General features: G+C 37.0%; 1 protein-coding gene across 1 annotated transcript; it reads left to right on the top strand.

Moving 5' to 3' along the window:
* The first annotated feature begins 182 nt into the window (after positions 1–182).
* On the top strand, positions 183–12,252 carry arih2 (ariadne homolog 2). Its single transcript, XM_079828101.1, has 15 exons — positions 183–564; positions 2,641–3,074; positions 3,213–3,280; positions 4,612–4,684; positions 5,141–5,282; positions 5,401–5,522; positions 6,400–6,509; positions 6,629–6,746; positions 6,871–6,921; positions 8,731–8,752; positions 8,860–9,011; positions 9,539–9,682; positions 11,199–11,267; positions 11,351–11,458; positions 11,560–12,252. Exons 2-15 carry the CDS (start codon positions 2,850–2,852, stop codon positions 11,629–11,631), a joined length of 1,476 nt encoding a protein of 491 aa, XP_079684227.1. The 5' UTR covers positions 183–564; positions 2,641–2,849; the 3' UTR covers positions 11,632–12,252.
* The last annotated feature ends 2,396 nt before the right edge of the window (positions 12,253–14,648 follow it).

The raw sequence follows: 14,648 nt of genomic DNA, 5'->3' as shown, positions 1-14,648 counted from the left end.
GGCATTTTAAAGTGTAAAGTGCTGAAAATGTGTCCAAAGATTGCAAGTGTGAGTAGCCTACTGGGACAGACCCCTTGACATATTAATTTTGTGGACCACAGACGTACACTAGATAACAGACGTGTTTTAAAAGTCTCAACACTATTGTATTGTATCTTTAATGTTAACAAAGCAGCTGGGTCTTGTAGTTGCCTATGTGCTTTTAATGAGGGCGCTTTGTTCCGTTTGCCTTTGCACTTTACAAGCACGTAGCACATTGTAAATCAGGTTTCTTATTTTGTTGACCTACATTTGCATTAGCGCATGTGTGTTTGACTGCAATTATGTATGTCAGTTTTAAGTATGTGAGCTCGTGTCGTGTGTCTCGTGGCCCCTCCTCAGTAACAGGAGTCTGATCGCTGTGGAAAACAGCCTCACTCGGACACGGAAGTGACGCCGCTCTAGAATCCCCCCGTACTTCCGATCTTCAGCTCTGCTGAGACTCATCTAAGCGAACGGATCGGCACTCTGTCCCAATATCTCTCTTCAGCCAGCGTCGAGTGGCGACCCGACGCGGTCCGGCAGGTGAGTAAAGTCAGTATGTTGGGTACGATGGGTTTAAACGATCAGAGCAGCGGCTTTATCCAGCGAACCAAAATGGCCTTGTTTACATACGAATCCCCGAGCTGGAGTGCGCGCTGCAACGCGCTGTCGTTGTAAAGCATTTACAACGACATTAAACGATATATGCATTCGTTTAAAACAAGTTTAATTGGACTGTATGGTCTTCAAACTGCGGGATATATGTATTGAAACAAATATTTAGACGGATAAAGCAGGAGAAAGGGACTGCGCATCGATCGCGCTGCTGTATATATGTGCAAGTGCTTATCTAGAGTAGCAACAGCTGGTGCGGCCCGATTCATATGGAGTAAACAAAGCAGAACCCGTACTGTCCGTACCGTGAGTTTGCAGTCTTTGCTCACCCCCACCCGACACCTACGCACTTACGCCAAGATCCCTAACCCAGCTGAGTGTGATATTATGCGTGCCACCCAGCGTCGCACGCTATTTATAGCCCTGGGTGGAATGTGAGGGATAGACAGTGCCCGCGCGTGTGGGACCGGGCCAGGTCGTCCCATGACTGTGGGGTTCCAACCAATCCGGTACTGGACCGGACGGCTGCGGACGCTCACCGACCCCGTGCTCACGTTGAGTTAAATGTGCAGTGATTGTTTATTCAGTTGGATTCGGTGACTGTCATCACATCAGCAGGCGCCCGCGCGCACACGCAGAGCTCTGATCTCTGTGATCATCAGATGCGCGGGCACGCGGCCTTCCCTTCTCCTGCTGTCCGGTTGGACTGTCAGTACACCGTGTAATCCTTTAAAACGAAGCACTAAGCCGCTCTGCATGTGAGTTTATGATTGTCTTACGCTCAAAGAGATGCTTGGCGACTGTTAATACGGAGACAAACATCTACAAGTGCAACCTTCAGATAGTGTCCAAGGTGTGTTGATTGTAAATAATGAAGCAGCTCCTTGACCAGTGGTTCAAGCTTAGCGAGTGTCATTGAAGTTGAGTACACCAGCAAGGCCACTTTCACTATTTAAATCTTGCCTTTTCTCTTGGAAATAAACTACCAATCTAATGTTTGGACACAACTACCCACTCATTATTATAGAGTGCATTTTTATTTTATTTTTTTGCAAAGAAAAAAATCCCATTCATTTTCTCCAGAGGGGAATTCGTTTTAAATGATAACGTATAAACCTTTTAAAGACCTACAATGGGTTTGTTAATCGATAATACATGCTTTTGCTGAAACTGTTAGTATGCATTATTTCAACTTATATTTTTTAAATAATTGTTTATCCGCAAAATTCCTGGTGTAGTTATTTTCCTCATTAAAGCTGTTAAGTACACGGTTTCATACTTTTGTGTTTTTGTCCAATTTATTGCTTCAAAAAAGTGGTGTTGTTCACCTTGTAGCTGATAGGTTTGGTTCATGGCTTATAACTCTTTAATGAAGACTTTTTAAAAATCCTTATGGCAAAAAGTGAAAAATATTTCTTGATCTAAAGAAGCTGAAATAGCAGCCGGCCGGCCACTGTTGCACTCTATTACACAGCTCGGTGGAATACTTAATTCTGATTGGTCAATTTCTGGATTCAATTGTCAAATATTTATCAGAATAATTTAATGAGTAAACAAGCTATTAAAATAACTCTAATCAATATTTCATGTCCATATATTTAAGCAGTTGTATAGTAATAATATTATACATTATTATCCGTTATTATAATTTACAGTCAGATGGTCATTATCGCATAACAAATACCAAAAATACCAGGATTCAGAGATTGAGTTCAGCATTCTCCTCAAATCAATATTTCATGTCCATTCATTTATTTATGTAGCTGTATATTAAATGGGGAAAGGTACAGTCATTTTCACAAAATAAATCCTTTTAGCACGATGGCAGAATGTCTGATTAAAAATAAAAATTTAAAATAGAAAATAAAAATTCTAGGTTGATATACATTGACCAATCCATTGTCCATTTAAGCATATGCTTTTAGACATTTAAACACTTAAGATTGTGAGAAATATAATGTAAATGATAGTTACCAAATAATGTGTTTTTGTTTTCTCTTCCAGTATTTCTTTTTCTCTGTCTGAGCTCATCCCTCGCTCCGGTTCCTCATGAGTGACGGGGAGTGTGATTTCTTTTGCTTTTTTCGGTGCTGCTAAAAGCCACAGAGCCCCCTGGGATTCGTGGTCCAGTTGGGGGCAGAGAGGAGCAGCGGAGAAGCTGCTGATTAGTGGAGAGCAGCTGTCAGTCAGGGAAAGGTCAGGCCCAGAGGGCTATGTCTGTGGATATGAGTAGCCAAGCCTCAGACAGTAACGAGGAATTCGAAGATGACGAAGACATCGTAGAGGGCGACATCCCTGATTATTATGAAGACCTTGATGACGACGTGGCGGTTGAAGAACAATTTGACCCGGAAAAGTACCAGTTCAATTGCTTGACATACAGAGAGAGTCAGAAGGTACTATCTGAGGAAGTCAACAATGTAGCCAGTGCCCTGAAGGTGAGTGACAATGTTTAGTAGGTTTAGTGTTGTTACTGAAGATATTTAGCTGTATATTTATGTATCTTTCCAAACTATAAACAAAGACTGTCAATTGAGTTTAGTCTGTCAGTACAGTGCTGTTTTCTCTCCCTTTAGTTGTCACCAGCTGTAGCCAAACTGGTCCTTGTACATTTTCAGTGGCAAGTGACTCAAATACTCGAAAGGTAATTAAATTCAGCAAAGCATGCACACTTGGGTAGCTGGCATGAAAAGTATCTAATCCTTGAATAATTACTCATGGTATTTTATGACATATGAGAGTCTACACTACCATTCAGAAGTTTGGGCGCAGTAAGAGGTTTTTTTTTTCCACAATAAAAAAGGTATTAAATACTTTTTATCTCACAATTCTGACTTTTTTTTAAAATCAGAATTGCGTGATATAAATTTGCAATTGTGAGTTATAACGTCAGAATTGGGGGTTTATCTCACAATTCTGACTTTTATAACTCGCTATTGCGACTTTATATCACGCAATTCTGACTGACTCTCAATTGCGAGATATAAGCTTGCAATTCTGAGCAATTATTTTTTTCCCTTAGAATTGGTCTTGATAACTCGCAATTCTGACTTTATAGCTCGCAATTCTGACTTTATATCACGCAATTCTGACTGACTTAGAATTGCAAGTTTATATCTCGCAATTGCGAGCAATTCTTTTTTCCCTTAGAATTGGTCTTTTAACGCGCAATTCTGACTTTATATCACGCAATTCTGACTTTATAGCTCGCAATTCTGACTGACTTGCAATTGTGAGATATATAAACTTGCAATTCTTTTTTCCCTTAGAATTGGTCTTTAACACGCAATTCTGACTTTATTTCACACAATTCTGACTTTGTATCACACAATTCTGACTTTGTATCACGCAATTCTGACTTTATATCACGCAATTGCGACTTTATTTCTCGCAATTCTGACAGTAACTCGCAATTGCGAGTTTATATCACAATTCTGAGAAAAGTCAGAATTGCGAGAAATAAAGTCAGAATTGCGTGATTTAAAGTCGTAATTGCGAGGGGGAAAAAAGTCCAAATTGCAAGAAAAAATATAGAATTGTGAGTTTATATCTCACAATTCTGAGAGTTTATATCTCACAATTCTGAGAGAAGTCAGAATTGCGTGATATGAAGTCAGAATTGCGAAAAAAAAAAGTCTCAATTATCTTTTTTTTAAATTTATTTTGTGGCAAAAACAGGCTTCCATAGTTTTCAAATAATTTTTGATTAAATAAATTCCGCCTTGGTGAGCATATGAGACTGCTTTCAAAAGCATTAAATAAATCTTACCATCCCCAAAATTTAGAATGGTAATTGTACATGTAATGTGTCACCACATGACTAGGTGAACAGGAAAAACACTATAAGGTCATTAAAATAGCGAAATTGCAGATAATTAGGGCTAAAATAATCACTGCATTCAAATCATTTTATCCTAAAATCTTGACGTTGGAAAAAAAAAAGTCTGTCTCTTAATATTTTTCTTGTCCTCGAAGGTATAAGTCCAACTCTTCACAGTTGCTCTGTGAAGCCCACACCCAGCCCACAAGCGCCTGCAGATCTCTCACTGTGAGTTCCCATAATGTGTGTCTTTAGTCATGACAACTGTCATTTTAAAGCTCTTTTTTTACAGTAACATTTGATCAAATAGTAATTTGTTTTTTCCAAGACTCTCTTAACTTAAAATGCAAAGTTGAGGCAATTAAAGATGTGCAACCTGAAACCTTTTCTTTGTCAAATTGCAGATGGAATTGATTATGGTATATGCAGTGTACAGTCAGTAAAGGTTTTTGTTTTGTGATAATGACCAGCTGTACTTTATCCCGCTTCTTACTTGACTTGCCAAGTCAGTAATGGACTTAAAATATTGATTCACGTTGGATTTATTTTATTATACGAGTCTGAGATTTGAAATACAAGAAACCAACATTACTGTGAAAAAATGGTTGTCTGGGACAAACGTTGATTATACAGTTTTCTATCTTAGAAGTACTTCCTTCTCTTGACATGTCTGTGTTTTTTCAGGCTGGGACGTCACTGCAGTGTGGGGTGTGTCTGCAGCTGGTCCGGAGAGACTCTCTGCTCTCTCTACCCTGTCAGCACTCCTTCTGCAAGGGATGCTGGGAGCAGCATTGCACTGTACTTGTCAAAGATGGTGTGGGAGTAGGTGAGTATACATGCTCGCACGCACGCACACACACATATTGAGCCCAGTATGCAGTATGTATTGCTGATTACAGTGATCTGGTTATCTGATCTCCTCTATGGATTGTGTTTGTCTACAGAGATCTCCTGCATGGCGCAGGAATGTTCTCTTCGCATACCAGAGGATTTTGTTCTTCCTCTGCTGCCCAGCGAGGAGCTGAAAGATAAATACAGACGCTACCTCTTCAGGGACTACGTGGAGGTGTGTGTCAGTCTAGGGATGCACTGAATGTGTCTGTACCATATCTGTTATCTGGCAATTTTAGAGATTATTTCAATATTTAATGCTTCGTGCTCATTTCGCCAGTTATTATATGTAGATTACTTTGCTTGCATCTAACAGTAATTTTTAAAAACATTATATTATATCATATATTATATAACTATTATAGACGACCAGTCAGTTGTTGTTGTTTTTTTGGGAAAGAAATTAATACTTTTATTCAGCAAGGATGAATTAAATTGATGATATACTGAAAGTAAAACTTTTACTTTGTTCTATTTCAAATAAATTCTGGTCTTTTTTTTTTCATCAAATAATCACGTTTTCCATAAAAGTGTTAAGCAGCACAGCTCTTTTCAACATTTATAATAATAATAATAATAATAAATGTTTCTTGAACACCAAATCAGCATATTAGAAATATTTCTGAAGAAGGATCATGTGACACTTAAGACTAGGGCAATGATGCTGAAAAGTTATTTTAAATGGTAATAATATTTTAAATTCTAATAATGGATTACTGTTTTTACTGAATTTGATCAAATAAATGCAGCCTTGGTGAGCATAAGAGACTTCTTTCAAATGCATTAAAAAATATTACAGATCCCAAACCTTTGAACGGTAGAATGTGTTAAATTATAATATTATGATTCACATAAAACATTTAATTTAAAACGATTGATTTTAGTTTTTGGAGTTTTTTTTATTTATTTATTTTATTTTTATATTGGCCATTCAGTGGTTATTAGCCATAACATGAAAATTAGTACCATCTGACAGGAATTTGACGAGTTATGACATTCTAGAAAAGGTTATTGATCACTCTTAACCTGCTCATGTTTGTGTGTGTCTGCAGAGTCATTTCCAGCTGCAGTTGTGTCCTGGTGCCGACTGTCCGATAGTTATACAGGTGGAGGAACCTCGAGCTCGGAGAGTCCAATGCAGCCGCTGCCAAGAAGTCTTCTGGTATAACACACCATTACACTTGCGCACACACTCCTCAATTCCTAGCATAATACGTGTAATGTGAAAGAGCGCACGTGATTGTATGCGAGTTTGGACTGACTCTGTCTGTCTGTCTTCAGTTTTAAGTGCAGACAGATGTATCACGCCCCCACAGACTGTGCTACCATCCGTAAATGGCTGACGAAATGTGCAGATGACTCTGAGACGGCCAACTACATCAGTGCACACACTAAAGACGTAAGGAAGCACACAGATACATTTAGGATGGTCACATCAAGTATATACTGTTGGGAGTTAGTTAAGTTTGGTAGTTACGATATAATAATATCCTTTTATCCTAATTCTTGGATTTTGTCCACAGTGCCCTAAGTGCAATATCTGCATTGAGAAGAATGGAGGCTGCAACCACATGGTGAATAGTACATGCATTCATTCCATTCAATTAAAACACCCAGCATGTCGGAGTGAGAGTACTACTTTATTAGTTTCTTTATAAGTGTCCCTTATACTCAACAAGGCTGCCTTTATTTGATCAAAAATAGAGTAAGATTGTGAAATATTATAACAATAGTGATGGAACTGTCACTAACCACAATAACATTCCTGTTGTTAGTATTACTGTTAAATTTTCAATATCGTTAAAAAACCTTATTTGATTAGCTTGATTTGAGTAAATACTGTCCAGCATTAAAGTCAGCATGACATAGAATTGTGATAGTCTTTTCTTCCCTATTGTGATGTATATCCCAGTGAAACGGGTTCTCGAAAACAAGAAAAAAAATGTAGGGCGGTACTTGATTTTGTCCATCAGGAGTTGATTGGATCGTTGGATGGTTGTGGTTTGCTATTGCCGTGATGTCATGTGAGTGACAGATTGTCCCGCCCTCGCACCAGTAAACACTTCATCAGAGAGATGTCGCTGAAAGAGGGAGGGGAAGTTATTTTGAATAAAGGTTACGAGGGCAGATTGATTTTTTAAAAAAATGTGCATGGTCATGGATAAATCATTTATAATAAATAATGCAATATTCCATAAAAAATAAGAATTTTCCATTTAGATTTACTGGTGACTTTAGTTAGCAACAGTCTCACATAGGCGCAACATAGGTTTTGTTTTGTGTGAAAACATGGCGGAAGGCAGTGAGCGGTTTTACAACCTTATATGACAACTGAGTGCTGAAATTTTGACTGAATTAATTATATGAATCTATCCCTGAAGTGAACCGACTGTCTTCAGAAAAGTTTTGATGGCATCTACTTGCTCATCTTACCTCCATTTAGAGGTTATCAGGGAAACGGCTCTATTTATGCTGTCCCAGCAGCTCCACCTACTGGCAGACAGTGGATTTACATTTTGATGTCTGCCCTTTTTGTTAGACCAATGCGAAAATCGGACCGAATTTATATGCAGTTTTGTCAATTTTAACTAGATGGAAAATAAGCTAATGTGCATTCCAAAAATCTCAACAATTCAGATGAGGTATTTTGAATTATTCATGGAGCAGGTAAAATCAATATAAGCTATATAAAATAATGTATAATTTTGACTCTTCCCTTTTCTTAAAAATGGTTTAAATGCTAAAATGTGTGATTTGATCATTTTATAAAACTTTATCTGAACATGTAGATATAGTAGATAACATGCTTTTTTTAAGTCACCCAACCAACATATTTTTTAATGAATTTAAAATCTGGCCATTGTTGTTGTGAACATTTCTAGCACATTATAACAATAATGTGATATTGATAACCGTGATTTGTAGTACTATAATCATATGATGAAGTTTTCTCACCATTTAATTTCCTAATTTAAAATGACTGTTTTCTATTTTGATATACTTTAAAAAATAATGTTTCTGTGATGGCAAATCTTAATTTTCAGCTCTCATTACTCCAGTATTTAGTGTCACATGATCCTTCAGAAATCAGTATATGATGATTTTATGCTTTAGAAACATTTCTATGTATTAGTTGTGCTGCTCAATATTTTTTTGGAAGCTGAAATACATTTAGATTTTTTTTTTCCGTAATAATGTAAAAGTCCTTGCCGTCGTTTATGATCAATTGAATGCATCCTTGCTGAACAGAAGTATTAATTCTTTTATTTTTTTATCTTACTGACACCAAACTTTTGAACAGCAGTGTATGTTTAGACTGAGGATGGTAATAAAATGGGGCATATTTACTGAACATATCTTTTCTCTCTCTTTCTCTTTTGCAGCAATGCTCAAAGTGTAAACATGGTATGTTTTTTCCCAGTGATTTTTAAAAAAAAAAATGTATTTACTTGAAATCCCTTTGAGTGGTTAAGTGGTCTTGATTGTAATTAAATTGTTACGGCTGTGTATAGATTTCTGCTGGATGTGTCTGGGTGATTGGAAGACTCATGGCAGCGAGTACTACGAGTGCAGTCGCTACAAAGAGAACCCAGACATAGTGAATCAGAGCCAGCAGGCCCAGGCCAGAGAGGCCCTCAAAAAATACCTGTTCTACTTTGAGAGGGTAAGACAAAAATGAAACCTCAATAGTAAATCTCTTTAAAAAAAATAAAAGCTAAAGACCAAAGGCCACACTCATATAGTGTAGACAGGTATGGAGTGTACTGCTTAAAATGATCTTTGTTCCAAAACCTAGCGAGCTCTTTAGTAGTGATACTGATATAAAAAGTTGTTCCAAAAATGTAGCCAGCAACATTATAGTTCACTCATTACAGAAAGGTATCAATAAAATGTTCTAATTTTAAATCTAATTTGTAATGGACTAGTTTACCCAATGTATTTGTGCTCTTGTTTAAGAGTAGCATGCTGTTAGCTTAGCAACATGCTAACAGCAAACTGCCTATATCGTATTCAGTTTCAGATAGGATGCTGCTTGTGAGGGAAACAAGATAGCTCTCTAGATTTTAGAATTATATCCTTGTATGTATATGAGTTTCAGAAGGCTATTTTTCATCTTAACTGTATTAACAGTTAATTTCTTTAAATGTGTATATGTAAGCATTAATCCTTACATTATCTGTGTGTGTTCAGTGGGAGAACCACAATAAGAGCTTGCAGCTGGAGGCACAGACATACCAGCGGATCCAGGAGAAGATTCAGGAGCGAGTCATGAATAATCTGGGTACCTGGATCGACTGGCAGTACCTGCAGAATGCTGCCAAGCTACTGGCCAAGGTAAAGGCTGAATCCAGCTGTATTCCACACTAGGGCTGCATGCTTCGGGGGAGAAAAATAAAGTAAAGAAAAGTAAAATTGCCATTTTAAAGGATTAGTTCACTTTTAAATAAACTTTTGCTGATAATTTACTCACTCCCATGTCATCGAAGATGTCCATGTCTTTCTTTCTGCTGTCGAAAAGAAATTAAGGTTTTTGGTGAAAACATTCCAGGATTTTTCTCCATATAATGGACTTCAATGGGCTCCAAACGGTTCAAGGTCCAAATGACCGTTTCAGTACAGCTTCAAAGGGCTTTAAACCATACCAAACAATACCAGACGAACGTGATCATCTCTGAGCTCAGCCGTAACTTCCGCTAAGTGAGGTCAAAATACGAGCGTGGTCATAGATGTATACGTAGATGCCTCATTAGCGCCTGCACGGATCAGTAGAATGAGGCATCTACTATCGATATATCTATGACCATGCTCGTTTTTTGACCTCACTTAGCGGAAGTTATGGCGGAGCTCAGATATGATCACGTTTGTCTGATGAGAGGTCAAATAATAGCATAAATACTGCTCGGTTTCTGGCAGAAACTGATCGTTTCGCTAGATAAGACCCTTATTCATCGTTTGGTATCGTTTAAAGCCCTTTGAAGCTGTACTGAAAGACCTGGATCTTTTTGGACCTTGAACCGTTTGGAGCCCATTGAAGTCCATTATATTGAGAAAAATCCTGGAATGTTTTCATCAAAAACCTTCATTTCTTTTCGACTGCAGAAAGAAAGACATGGACATCTTGGATGACATGGGGGTGAGTAAATGATCAGCAAAAGTTTATTTAGAAGTGAACTAATCCTTTAAAGTGCAATATAAAACAATAGCTTCAGGTTGGCATCACAAGTTTGGCCCAATTTTTTTTTTTTTTTTGTCTAAATAACTATAAAATTATATCTTAAGTTCTGATTATTATTATTACTAAATAAAAATATTAAACAAAATAAGATATCTTACTATTGTTATATTTCACTGTTAGAAAAAAATGTAGTGTTTAATAAAATATATTAAGAATGAAATTTTACAGTTCAACTGTAAAACTAATATTTAGACCAATATTTTTTGGCTGTCTTAATTTCTTTTTTCAAAAGTTAAATCATTATGCTTTTATTGTGGCAGACAACCATAAAGTTTCTCTTTTTTGAAAATGGATGGTTTATAAGGACTTCTCTTAACAAGTTTGGTTGGCACATTGAATTCCCAAATGCATGTTATAGTGACCTAAACTTACTGTGAACCGAACTGAAAACTTGGATCATAAGCTGCTCACATGTAAAAGACTGTGCCGCTCTTCACTCTGAAACACTCGGCGCATATATTAATTTAATTAAAACTTAACCATTGCAATTTCATAATCGCACCAGGCCATGTTGTGATTTGTTTTATTTGTATTAATCTTGCCCTATTCTGCAGACACAAGTGTTCATGCATAAGCTGCGTTTCCACACTCACACTGTCTTTGCTCTCTCCATAGTGTCGTTATACACTGCAGTACACTTATCCTTATGCCTACTACATGGAGTCTGGACCTCTCAAAAAACTGGTAAGGAACTGCGTTAAATGTGTGAATGTGAAGATCAAAGATCTGTCTTTGGTAATTGGAAATCTAATTTTTATTTCCTGTAGTTTGAGTATCAGCAGGCGCAGCTGGAGGCAGAGATCGAGAACCTGTCATGGAAAGTGGAGAGAGCAGACACTTATGAGAGAGGAGAGCCGAGCGCTAATGATAGAGGGGTGAGAGATGGAACAATGTCTGGAGGAAGTTGTGAACAGGAACACTGGAATTTAAAAAAAGCATAAGCTCATCTCTCTTTTTTTTTTATCTCTCTCTGCAGGATCTGGAGAATCAGATGCACATTGCTGAGCAGAAGAGACGGACGCTGCTGAAGGATTTCCACGACACCTGAACATCCGTCCATCGAGTCCACGTCAAGTTCACTCTTCTCTCAACTGTCTTGCCCCCTTCTCTCCAAAGATACCCCTCCACATTTTTTGTCAAAACTCTACACTGCATCTCAAAATGTTTTGTCCATCTCTGTTTTTCTCATTTATAGCATCTCTTTTCAAAGCTGTATTTTTTTCCCTTTTTGTTCATTCTTTCCTTCATCAGTGCCCCTGTTTTTTGTTTTGTTTTTTTGCTTCTAAATCTTTACTCGGCTGCAGGATTTGAGAATAGCACGATTGTATCCTAGCATTTGCATACACAAACATTGCATTCTCACAACCCCACGTCAGCTGACATTACACACACGCGTGCACCCACACACACTCAAAACACTCCACCGAAATGGTCTAACTCTTCTGTTCTTCCTCCATTGCTCCTGCCATAACTTCTGCCTTCTTTTCTTCTCTCTCTCTCGCTTTCTTCTCATGTTTTTTTTTCCCTTTGGAAATGGCTGTTGATAGTTAGATCATTTAAAAAAAAATCTGAAAATTTAAAAAAAGATGAAAAAACAAATGATGCTGTAATTTTCAACGGTTGTACATTAATACAGAAATAGTTACTGAGAGAAAGTTTTTAAACCAGACAGTGACTCTTGTGTTTTCTTGTGTACACGTTTGCGCCACACTACAGTTTCTGAAAGAACAAAAAATTCCACAAAGGGTACATTTTTTTTTAATTTACAAATTGTAATATTGTGATGGTATTACAGTTTAAAACAACTGTTTTCTATTTTAATATATTTAAAAAATAATGTATATTAATCTATTTTAAAATGTAATCAATTCCTGTGATGTCAAAGCTGAATTCTCAGCATTATTACTCCAGTCTTCAGTGTCACATGATCCTTCATAAATTATGATAATTTGATAGGATCAGCCCACTCAAGATTTTTTTTTACTATTGAATTATATAATTTATTTTATTATCAATAACATAATTGTATTAAATCATATCACAGTTGAAATTGTTGCGCTGCTAAATGTATTGTGGAAACTGATCGATTTTTTTTTTTTTTTTGATTTTTTTTTTTCTAAAGTTAAACATTTATTTGAAATAGAAATCTTTTATAACATTAAATGTCTTTACTGGCATTGCTGAATTAAAGTTTTTTTTTATTTTTATCATTGATCCTAAGCTTTTCAACGGTAGTATACATGTGCATTTAAAAAACAGCATATGCATATACCATGTACCACTTTTTCAACCAGAGCTGCCATATTTTAGTATATCTTTTATTTTATTTTTATTTTTTTTACACAGGATTGGCGGTGGCACAAACAAAATAATTATAATTACTATAGGCAAACCAACCATGAAATATTTATATGGTATTTATAGAAGTGAATAAACACAATATAGGCCTGGGCCGGTTGCATAAACCGTTAAGACTAGTCTTACAAGTTAGACATATATTTTTTTCTTTAAGACTGTTCATAACTTTTTAAAATCATTTACATAAAAACATAGACTGGCCTAATTTTATACGAAAAGTATGACTGAATGCCACTTGCCTAACTGCTAGTGGCTCGTACTAGATCATAAGACACTGTCTTAACATAATGGCTTAGTTTATGCAACTGGTTTCACAGACATGGCTTCGATTAAGTCAGGATTAGGCCGTAGTTCAGTTAGGACATTTACCCCCGGTTTCACAGACAATGCTTAAACTAATCCTAGACTAAAATGCATGTTTGAGCTATTTTAACTGAAAGAATCTTGCACTGACAAATCTTAAAATATGTCAGTGGCATTGTTTTGTTTCAAGATGCACACCAGTAATGTTTTTTTCTTGGGCACGTTTATAAAAGTTACTTAAATGTCCTAATTGAACTAAGGCCTAATCCTGGCTTAGTCTAAGCCCTGTCTGTGAAACCGGGCCTTAAATATCTTTTATAAACGTGCCCAAGAAAAAAACATGACATCTTGTGTATCTTGAGAGAAAAACAATGACAGACATATTTTAGGCTATCTCAGTGCAATATGCTTCTAGTTAAAACAGCTCAAACATGCATTTTAGTCTGGGACTAATGCTGCGTTCCAGGCAGGTTTTTGAGCCCGTAAATTACAACTTCAAACCACTACTCACGACTTTGTAGTGTTCCAGGCAAAGTCACGCCAAACTGCCTGAGCGCAAGGAATTGTGTTGTAGCTAGATGTAAACAAAGCATGGCGGACCGTACGGGGTGTATGCTCATTTACAATCATTTCTATCGCCAAAGGTGCTTACTCCTTGCTTATTTGAGGGAAACGGAGGAGAAAAACGGCGCAGACGGCAAGAAAAGCTGTTATACCTTTTATTTTACGTTATTTGTATATTTGTTTCATAAACACTGCATCCGTAGGGGGCTGTCATTGTTGCTTCGCGGGCTATGTGACATCAAAACTCGTAACTGGGAGTACATCGATCTAGTACGAGTTCGCGGGTGGGAAGTCACGGGTTTGGCTGCCGTTCCAGTGCACTTTAAGGTTGGAAAAACACGGGTTACGTGTTGCTTGGAACGCGGCATAAGCCTAGTCTGTGAAACCGGGGATAATGTTTTATGAGCCGCTTCATGATTTAGCTAATCTCTGGGCATATTGTTTCATTAATATTTTTTCATAAAAATCCAAACATACACAACAAGGGTCAGATATAGGCATAATTTCTGTTAGAGAAAAAAAAATCCATTACAATACAAACAATATTAAAAAATAAAATACAAGAAGAATAAAAGGACAAGGGCAGACATTTATACAAAATATTATTTTACTGACAAGCAGTGAAGATTGACTGTTCATTACTTTAATTGCGGCCCAAATTAGTAAATGTTCAAAACAGTATTTCGCAGTAAAAAAAAAATAACCTTCAAATGCTCTTTGCGTGTTCTACACTCGAGGGGCATTAGGTGTCCCGCGCGCTCCCGGGCCTGCATATTCAGATCAGTTCACTCGAGCCAAATAAAGTCATCAACAGCGCGCGAGATAAAATTACATCGAAGA

Source organism: Gobio gobio, assembly GCF_949357685.1.
Source record: "Gobio gobio genome assembly, chromosome: 10".
Classification (NCBI taxonomy): Eukaryota; Metazoa; Chordata; class Actinopteri; order Cypriniformes; family Gobionidae; genus Gobio; species Gobio gobio.
This window is presented reverse-complemented; position numbering and strand designations above follow the sequence as displayed.

Excerpts from the sequence above, each read along its gene's own strand:
- arih2 (XM_079828101.1), top strand. The coding sequence starts at position 2,850 with ATGTCTGTGGATATGAGTAGCCAAGCCTCAGACAGTAACGAGGAATTC. Across the intron at positions 9,012-9,538 it reads ACCTGTTCTACTTTGAGAGG|TGGGAGAACCACAATAAGAG; the intron begins GTAAGACAAAAA and ends GTGTGTGTTCAG. Across the intron at positions 11,268-11,350 it reads CTGGACCTCTCAAAAAACTG|TTTGAGTATCAGCAGGCGCA; the intron begins GTAAGGAACTGC and ends TATTTCCTGTAG.